Source organism: Egretta garzetta, unplaced genomic scaffold (genome assembly GCF_000687185.1).
Source record: "Egretta garzetta isolate BGI_Z169 unplaced genomic scaffold, ASM68718v1 scaffold166, whole genome shotgun sequence".
Classification (NCBI taxonomy): Eukaryota; Metazoa; Chordata; class Aves; order Pelecaniformes; family Ardeidae; genus Egretta; species Egretta garzetta.
In genome coordinates, this window is record NW_009260133.1 from 55,783 (window position 1) to 66,361 (window position 10,579).

Below are 10,579 nucleotides of genomic sequence, written 5' to 3' on the forward strand. Positions count from 1 at the left end.
TGCTGTGCATGCTGGCGCTCACCTTCCTCTTCTTCGTGTTGGAGGTGGTGGTGAGCCGGGTCACGTCGTCGCTGGCCATGCTCTCCGACTCCTTCCACATGCTCTCCGATGTCATGGCCCTGGTCGTGGCACTGGTGGCCGTGCGCTTCGCCCAGCGCACCCGTGCCACCAAGAAGAACACCTTCGGGTGGGTGCGGGCTGAGGTGATGGGCGCCCTCGTCAACGCCGTCTTCCTCACTGCCCTCTGCTTCACCATCCTGCTGGAGGCCATCGAGCGCTTCACGGAGCCTCACGAGATCCAGCAGCCACTGGTGGTCATCGGCGTGGGGGTGACCCCCGCAGCGGCCCCAAGCCCGAGCAGCCACCCGGGGATGGCGAGGCTGCGCTGCACCGGGAGGAGACCAGCACCTTAGTGGAGAACTGCAGCAGCTCCAACGGAGTCAGCCAGGAGAAGCTAGGTAAGCCCTGCAGCACCTCTGTCCTGTCCCGGCACAGAAGTGCCCGGAAAGTGGGAGAGGTCACTTCCCTGAGTAGGGTGGTGGGAGTCCTGGTCCCACCTGGTGCAGGCTTTGTGGGACCACATGTCCTTCCTCCTGGGGAAGAGGAAAGAAACTTCCTTAGCGGTGCTCTCAGGCACCTCTACCTCACACCTTTCCTTCAGTTGCTAAGAGGAGTGCCTTCAGTTGTGCGTTTGCCTTGCAGACAGATCCGAGTGTGAAAGAGTCTTCAGGTAAAGCGGTTTGCCCTGGCAAAAGTTGGTGCTGGTGGAGAAAGCACATGCCAAGTGGTTTTTGCCTAGCGACACAAACTGTCGCAAGTCATTGTCCTAATGCCATCTGAACTGGCTGCACATCAAATAGAGCGCACCTTGGTCCTGACAGCCGGATCTCTCCCTTGGGTCGGTTATTAGCTACCCAAGAAGCGAATCTCAATCTGAGTGTAACATGCTAAAGTATATTCCACTGCAGTAATGTTGTACTTCTTCGTGACATACGTAGGAGGAAAGGAAGAAATCTTGGAAGTTACCAGTCAGAACCGTGGAAGTCGTGCAACAGGCACTGAACGTGGAGCTTGCTGGTTTCAGAGTACATGCGTGGTTTCTTTGAATTCGTTTTCTTTACCTTTCTAAAGCATGCACCTTCCCACTCAGTTGCACTTTGAGATAAATTTAAAATCTTCCCTTCCCAATTGTGATCAAACTGTCTGTTTTGTGGGAGGGAATTTCTTGGGTTGTTTTTTTAACGGATCCAGAAGCCTGGATAGTTTATTTTGAAGGCACTTGCTTGAAGCCAAGTACTGCATGCTAGCAGAGTGAAAGGTGTGTAATTGCCACTTCTCTACTTTAATCGTATGGCATCCCTGTTACCCCCCCCGAAGGGGTTTCGGTCTTCAGAACCCGTTCCAACCCAAAACATTCTATAATTCTATGTGTCTCCTTTATTTTCAGGGTGACATCAGGAGACCACTGCTTTAGCTTAAATTGAGCTTTAGTTGAGCAAAGTGAACTTTGCTACAGTTTCGTTTTTTCTGTGGGCAGAGGTTCCAATATGCATTTGAGAAACTTTGCAGTTTCGCGTTCTCTCTCTTTTTCTTTAGTGTTTTGATTCCATGTTGGTTTTGAAAAGACAGGTGTTGCAAGAGGATAGGGAAAGTTCCTCTGAATATATTACACCATTTTCTTGACCACAAAGTAAGCACTTAATGTTGGTTTACTTCCAGCAAAGGTATCCTAATAATTAGTTTCAAACAAGGTAAAATTCCCTTAACTGTTGATCTGATAGGTATCTTGGCTTGTGAATTGTTCTTGCACGATGAAACTTAAGTTGTGCTTTTAGCCAAGTTTTGGACTAGTTCTAGACTAAAAGATTAATTTACAACGTGGGTTAAAATGTATACCGTTTTGAGCTAACTTGGCTGGAATTTCTCATGGATGTCCTTTCAGCAATAACAAATAATTTGTTGTGGGTATTCAGGTGGTAATAGGGCATAATTTTGGTCATGGTGAAACTTCACAGTAAGTTTGTATTTCCTTCTATGCCCTGTCATGATTATGTAATGGATGGAGTTATTCATAGGTTGCCCATGGAAATGTTACAGGTAGAAGTGCTTGGAGACTTGTGAGAAGCTGTAAGGTGTGTAGGTGAAGACTAGGGAAATGACTGAGAGTGGTAGTGTGCCTCCATTGGAAATTACAAATTGGGGTAGACCCTGACTTCCTAAGGTGGAAGTGGAGAGTTAGCAATAGCCTTAGAGGCAAGTCCTGCACGAGTATCTTTACGCGTACACTTTGTGTGAAGTAATCAGTTTATAGTTAGATTTAAATGAGCATATTTCAAATGGACACGTTTTAACTTTTTGCCATTAAAAAAATCTCAAGAGCATTCTGGAACCGTGTCTTCTGTTACCCACCCTTATAGATAGATAGGTCTATTGACTTTTAAAATCTCCTTTGCTCTGCGTACTTGGTACGCAGCAGAGCGTTCCCCTTTCCTTGCTCTCATTGTGGAACCTGAGGTCTGAACTCTGTAACCTGAGATGTTTTCCTCTAATGTATTGATCGCTCTGGAAAGTTACATGTCCCATATTCCATAACTCCTAGAGGTTGTGTGGAAAACGTAGCTGGAGCTTTAGGACTGCAGTGTGATGCATGAGGTTATGAGCCTAGGGCTTGGAACTCAGCCACTTTTGTAGGAGCCCACCCCTTCTTTGGAGAGGAAAGAACTTGTAGACGTTATGATTACAGAATCACAGTCACGAGAGCAGAGTGGCAGAAGCTGTAGGTCTTACTAACACGTTAATGTTTACAAAACTCTGAACTGAATGACCACGGAAGCAGTAAGAGCTCCTTGTCTCAGTTTGTCGGGCCAGTGCCATTACATTTCTTTAACACTGCAAGTTTTCTGTCCAAAAAAGAACTTCTGAAGAGAAGTAGGAGGTTAATTAGGTAAAATACTTTCCATTTTGAACATTGGAAGATGTTTTTCTTTCAGAAAACATTATTCTTTGTAATGATGTGTACGTTTATTCCTATATAGCTACTTAGGTGTGATGGAGTGGTAATACTGCAGACAGTTCTGACAAAGGAGGGCACTAAAATGTTCATTTATGCATTGTGCAGTCTTTGACATATGGCTTTGGCCATCAACAGCTATATGGCACTCAACAGCTGTATGTCACTTAAAAAAAAAGTACTAAAAATACATTTTTTTTTCCTGTATTCTGAAATATAAACAACACTAGTTCATTGCCTCTGAGAGCTTCAGTGATAGCTTACACTGTCCTATAGTCAATACTGCTGATAAATTCTGTCGTTTTGACCTAAAAGCTCAGCTCATTGTATCTCACAGTTCTGCTGGCTCCATGTGCCATCTCAGAAAAACTTCCTTTTCCTTGAATTCAGAAGTCTTTTGGAAATGAACTGCTAAACCTGAGAATAAGTTACTATAAAGCAATGTCTATACAGCTTTTGAGCTTCCGGCATCATAAGTTTTAATATAAAATAGCAATGCAGTTCTATGTTTTGAGAGATTATAGCAATGTGATTAGCCTTTTGGCTTTTCAAAAGAGGGAACAAATGGAAGTTACTTAGCTACTTAACCAGCTTTTTTATATTTGCTCTGCAATTTTGTTTAAGAAATGAACAGCGAGTAGTCAAATGGTTAAACAGCTGGAGAACGTGAAAACAGTTTTTCAGTAGAATAAATTAAAATGTGGTCTTCTTCATACTTTCCCCCTCTATATCTTTAAGATCCAGGTAGAAACAGTTGCCTTCTAGACTATTTAGACCACTTACTGGGGCAACTGAATCTTTCTCAGCCAGAGAAAATGTTGCAAAGTGTTATGGGTAGAATTGCTTGCTTTTCAGTTTCGTACTCAATGTGGCAAGCCTAATGTTGGTTATTATTTTATATGGGATTATAGTAATGTGTAGTATTACAGCATATGCCTAATCGTTTTACTGTTTTCTTGTTAGGTGATATGAAAGACGACATGACTGACCTACAAGTGAATGGGAACGCTGGTCATTATCCTCTGGATGTAGAGGAAGTTGAAGAAGACTCTAGTGCGCAGCTTAACATGCGTGGAGTTTTTCTGCATGTTTTTGGAGATGCCTTAGGTTCAGTAATTGTGGTAGTGAATGCCTTGCTCTTTTATGGGTTGTGGAATCCGTGCCCCAAAGATGGGCCCTGCTTTAATCCATGTGTCAGTAACCATTGCACGGAAAATGCTACTTTATCCCAAATGCTTGGCAGCGCAAACAAGTCTGAGCAAGAGAGCATTACGGTGGCTGGTCCATGCTGGTTGCTATATTTAGATCCCGTCCTTTGTTTGATGATGGTTTGTATACTCCTTTACACAACTTACCCGTTACTTAGGGAGTCAGCCCTTATACTTCTACAGACTGTTCCCAAACAAATAGATGTTCATTCTTTGAACTCAAAATTACGTACCCTTGAAGGAGTTGAAGCAGTCCATGAATTACACATTTGGCAGCTGGCAGGCAGTAGGATCATTGGCACCGCTCACATAAAGTGTCCTGACCCTTCCACATACATGATGGTGGCAAAGCGCATAAAAGAGATCTTTCATGACGAAGGGATTCATGCAACTACCATTCAGCCTGAGTTTGCCAGCGTTGGCTCTGAATCGGGGCGAGGGAAATGTGAGTTTCCTTGCAGGACTCAGTGTGCTTTGAAGCAGTGTTGCGGAACAGGAGAAGACAGTACTGCAAAGAAGACAGAAAAATCCTCATCACTTAGTATTTCTTGTTCAGAAGTTGTCATTGATTATCCGAAAACTAGGAGGACTAAGTCGGAGAGCATCCCTTCAGTTAAGCTAGAGGCAAACACCGATCAAAACGAGCAGTTTGAATCATCTTTGTAACTTACCACATGGTGCTACCTGAGTTTGGTGACTTTGACAACAGCTATATTGCAAGAGGAAGAGACAGACGTTTGAGATGCAATTTTGCCAAGTAGTGTAATTGCTGAAGTCCTTGTTCTTGTCATATTGCTAAATCTAGAATGCTTGTTTTAAAGAACATAATGTCACTGTCATGATACAATGTGTTTGTGTTGACTTTGTACTGAGACAGACAGAAAGTGCGCCGATGCTGTAACAACTTCAGAAAACCAGTTTCTACATTTCAGCGGAGACACTTTTTGCTGTGCTTCAAATTAAACTATTTTTTCCAGTGAAAAGGTGTTTGAGGGATAAGCATGTAGGAACTCAATTTGTGTTACAGATTTCTTGGACCTACTCTTTCCTTTAATATTTGATTTGTAGATATTTTAATATATTGTTTATTTAGAGGCCCTAGGGAAACCAAAGTTCATAGAACGTTTTTGAAGATATAACTACTTAAAACTGGAAACCACTTTGCAGTTTCACATATTTTTCTTAAACCTATATAATAATAAAAGTGAAGGCTTTTCTAATGAATTTATCATATAGCATATTTTAAAGAGAACATCATGTGATTGCTAGAAACTTGTCCCCACCTTTTCTGGTAAGGTAGCGAGGTAATTAAAATCAACTGCTTGTGAAAATATCAGATATGAAAGGGGTTTTTTTATATCAGAATGGAAGTTCAAGCTACTGTATACAGCTCTGTGACCAAGATGCGAGACTGACCGATAAACTAACACATTTCTTTAACTTCCATATTTTATGGATTTTTCTGGTGGTTTTCCTTATTTCCAAGTTGTGTCTGGTCATAAAAGTCTTCAAAGTTTAGAGAACCCTTGACTCACAGTGCTGTGAATGAAGAGCAGGAGCTTCATTTTTAACTGATTCTCAGCTTGCTAAGATAAAAGAATTAGTTATGTCAATAAGTGCTCTGTTGGGGAAAGCCTGCCAGGAACTGACAGTATAATTCATGCTTTTGAGCACTGACAGTAGCCTCCATAACAAGTAATTCAGTGGTACACAGTGCTTGTAGTTGAATGTGTCTGTACGCACTTGCAGTGACTGCAGTCCTGGACCCCGTGGTGTCCTCAGGAGCCTTCCACTGACTTTGGAGGACGTGGGGCTGGGAATAGGATTTCATTCACTCCGTTTCACACTTTGAGAGGCTTATGTATCACATAATTTCACTTATTAAGTATCCGAATCTATGGTGTAAAATGTTAACTTGGTTAATTGACAACCGGCTCTAAAGAAGCTGTTACAGTATGCTGCCAACTTACACCTTAACAAAAGAGAAACTGGTCTATGAACTCTGTGAATTTGGCAGAGACTAGATGAGAGTTGAAGATAAAACATACAAGAAGTCTAATATAAACCCCTGATCCTTTCAATTCACCCTCAAGTTATGTATGGGAAATAATGTCTTGCGATTTAATTGACTGCTCCTATGCTCAAAACTGGAAAAACATCTCAGATCTTCCATTGTTTGCTCTGTGACTCTGGACATGATAAATACTCTGCCTCGGTTTCCCTGTCTTAAAATGGGGATAATACCTACCTCACAGGGGTGTTGTGAGGCTTAACTCTTGTGTGAAGAGCTCTGAGATCTGTTACTGGAGGGCACTGGAAGGAGTAGAAGACACTAAATTACGTGATATTTACTCCGTCTACGCATGCATTGCAATACCTAGGCACAACAGAGGGAACTGAGGATAGTTTTGGCCTTACAAAATTCTTTGATGCTGTGGTTTTCAGGTTTTTAACAGTATTTAAATGTAGATTTTTTTTTTTTTAAAAAAAAAGAATGTTTTGTTAGTGAAGGGAATGTAGCTTTGCCTCCAGATACAGAACACCTCGCTAGTTTGCGTTTGTAGTATGTGTCTCGTATGATAATTGCTCCTAAGTAGTTCAAAATAGTCTGCTGCTCGTCGGACCTGGATTGGCCCAGGTCGTGTCAGTGGTCTTACCCAGCTTCTCAGCAGAGCATTGCAGTCAACTCTCGATTATCCATAGGTGGATTCCCAGTGTTGTATATTAACTGTGCAGTCTACAGGGCCAGACGAGCTCTGTCGCGTGCCAGTGCATTGGCCAAATGCTATGTGCCAAAGCATTGGAAAAGTAAAGGAGCTCGGTGCAGTGTCGCAGGAGCCCCCTCTCACGGGGTTGGTTGGCTTGGGTGCAGCGCAGCATCGTGCAGTTATTTTGCTTCTTGGCTGCTCAGATGCATCCACAGTAAGCTGCGGTGTGTGGGTGGGTCGGTTCAGCTTTGCCCTAGCTTGGGGATGTTGGTGCTTCACAGCCATCAGCATCGCTTACCTTTTTCTGTGTTGTATGCTTGTTGTATAGTCTCATCAACTAACTTAAATATGTTAATATGGTATTTATGTATGGTTTTGTTTTGTCTGAATTATCTTAACTCTTTTTTCCTGTTACCTGTATATGATCTAGAGTTGACTGTTAAATGAGATCTTGTATGAGACTACATTTGCAAAATATGCTATCACTGCTAGTATACTACAAAGTATTAACCAAGTAAATTTTGAAATGAACAAAGGACTATTTTTTTTTGGAAATGTGTATGCTTGCTTTTTGTAGTAAACTTTCACTAATTATTTTGCTTGATAGTTTAAAATTGGTCTCGGTCATTAGCATGAATTACTGAGGTCCTGCTGTATATCACTAACGCACCGTAGAACTACTGCTCTTTAGTTTATTAAAAAAAAAAAAAAAAAAGACAAACCACAGCAGCACTGAGAAGCCTGACTTACTTCTCTCCCGTTGCTCTTACAAAAAGAGAGCACCTATTAAGTCTTGACAGGGAAGTGATCGTGCCCCTGTACTCAGCACTGGTGAGGCTGCACCTCGAATATTGTGTTCAGTTTTGGGCCCCTCACTACAAGAAAGACGTTGCGTTGCTGAAGCATGTCCAGAGGAGAGCAACAAAGCTGGTGAGGGGTCTGGAGCACAAGTCTGATGAGGAGCGGCTGAGGGAACTGGGGTTGCTTAGCCTGGAGAAGAGGAGGCTGAGGAGGAGACCTTATTGCCCTCTACAACCACCTGAAAGGAGGCTGTAGTGAGGCGGGGGTCGGCCTCTTCTCCCTGGTAACGGATGATAGGACATGGGGAAATGGTCTGAAGTTGCACCAGGGCAGGTTTAGGTTAGACATTAGGAAAAATTTCTTCACAGAAAGGGTTGCCAGGCACGGATTCTATGACAGTTGCCACCATTGGTTAACAGTCTCAGTAAATGCATCTGAATAGATGGAGTTGTAGTCATGAATTCCATTGTAACTATTTAATCTTTTTTTTTTTTTTTTTTTTTGTGCCAGAAGTCATATTTTTCTATTTCTGTGTCCATTGCAGGCAATGGCTAGCTTAAAAGACAAAAAGCTCTCCCCCACATTATTTTTATTATCAGGATAGGATGCAGATGTGAAGACGACGATGATGATGATGATGTGATGAGGGCAGAAGGGGGAGTTGCGTGGCCTCTCTGTCATGTGCCGTGTTGCATACACAGCACCAGCTGGTGTTAACGGGGCCCTTCAGTCTCTTTAGCCCTCGATGGAATTCCCTGAAAGCGTATAGTCAGGTCAAGGTGGTGGCTGTACAGCAGCAGGAACTCAATTTTTGTGTTTGTTCTGGCTGTATGAGACCCAACTGTAGCCTGCTAGCTTGCGATATAGCTCAGTTTTAATTTTTTTAACCTGATCTGTCTGTGGTTACACAGGCTGGATTTGTTCTGAAGATCACAGTTCCAGAATACTGGGAGCATTCAAAAACACTGCGCAGTCTCTGTTTTTTTTCCACAAAGCATGAAACTAATGAATCTCATGTATGTGAACACTGCAGTGGTGGGGAGCTGATTGTATTGTGTATCACATTCCTGAATTTTTAAAATAAAAAATACAGAACACTGATTTTAAGGAAAAATAAGTTTGTGTTTCAGTGTCCAGATTGTTTATGCTTCTAATCAAATGTGTCAGAGATGTACCAAGCATCACTGGGTGAAATGTTTTACACTTAGTGCATGTTCTCATCCAGAAACATGCTATTTTCGAATCACTTCTGAGCTTGTATCTACACCTAAGGGCGCAGTGCAGAACTAATTCCGACACTCGGTGGGCTAGCCGCAGTACCGTGAAGCTTTACTTTTTAGCAAAATAAATTGCTTCTGTGCAACCCCTTATAATTTTAGCACGACTGCTTTCAACACCCACCCTAGGCTTTTGGTAATATCTGTTACTGCTGCATCATGGTTTTCAGTATGGATGTACACATAGTTATGTAAAAGACAAAACTAGCCCCAACTTGTGGCTCCCCAAAAGTCATGGCAAGGGCTCAGTCCTCTAAATTTCTGTGTTTGTGAATAGTTTCATCGAGCTGACGAGTAGTTACTTGCATGCAAGGAATTACTTGTGGGAGTGAGTCCAAAGCTTCTGCCAGTACAGCCTGGCTTTTGAAGCACGACTGAAAATTACCTAGATTTTATGGATGTATGAAAATCAGGAGCATCGCGGTGTTTCTAAATTTGCTGCAGAAATAGTATCAGTTTGTTATAATTCCAGGATTTACTCCTTTTCCCCATTCTCCAAAAAGAAAGAAAAAAAAAAGCCCACTGAACGTCCTAAGACTTGTTCACAAGTTTAGCTAGACTGACATTGCTGTTTGCTTCTGAAATTGGGCCATCTGAATTTATTAAACCCTGCTAGCAGAGTTTGGGGAGGAGGGATAAAGATTCTTGCCATTCTCCTTCCCCTGCCCCCTGCTTTGACTGCACTTTCTAATCTCTTCAGCTATGGAGAGACCGGCGGGGGTGGGGGTGGGGGGGACACAGGGACATGGAGGGGGTGAGTTTTGTAGCTAGATATTCTGAGTTCCACGTGGAGGGAATGGGAAATACTGCTAACTATATTTAAAAGCATATAAATATGCTCCGACTATTTTAGTTTCTCAGCATAGCATCAGTTACGCCCTTTTTAGCTATGCATTTAAGTTGTTCAGCTCTGTAGTAACTTTGGTTTTTTCTTTCTCTGCTGGACAGCAAGAGGTGGATGCTCCGTTCGCCTGAGCTAAAGCCAGTCTTGACAATTCTCCAGATCAAACGTAGCTTTGCTGATGACAGGAGGTCTGGTTATTCCTTACGACCTTTGCTTTGTGTGGTTAGCCGCCTGTGAGGTACAGGACCATGGTTTAGCGGGCTCACATTTATATCTTCTTGCATTCACCGTGTTCTCTAAGCAGTTGAAGAGCAAAACCACAACACTGAAAAATATCTTTCATCTATGTGTCTCCAAAAAGCACATGGGATTAATTTGGCTTCTTTTTTTTCATGTCCTGGATCCTGTTTCTGAGCAATGTTAAAATATAATTGGCACAGCTAGTGTTCATTGACGATATTTCTTTTTGCCTTCTTTTAATAATGTTCTTTTGGGGGGTTGTTTTGAGAATTTTTTGTTTGTTTGTTTGTTTTTTGTATTAAGTATAAAAGTCCTGAGAAAATAAATGGAGCTCTTGAATATCAAATACTTTTTAGTTGGGATTTCTTTCTCAGGTCAGTTCCTAGGAAGAAATTTGACTAGCAGAAGGGCACTTTCACCGCTTCCCAGAACCTCAGGAACAAGTACAAAGAGCACAAGTAGAAGAGCTTAATAAATGGGTTGTAAAGTGA

The 10,579-nt window shown here is 42.2% G+C and overlaps 1 protein-coding gene across 1 annotated transcript; it reads left to right on the forward strand.

The window, feature by feature from the left end:
* Window positions 1-6: 6 nt before the first annotated feature.
* Window positions 7-7,792, forward strand: SLC30A1 (solute carrier family 30 member 1). Its single transcript, XM_035897002.1, is given in 3 exon segments — window positions 7-369; window positions 372-458; window positions 3,974-7,792. Coding segments are annotated over 3 exon segments (1,359 nt in total). The 5' UTR covers window positions 7-8; the 3' UTR covers window positions 4,885-7,792.
* The last annotated feature ends 2,787 nt before the right edge of the window (window positions 7,793-10,579 follow it).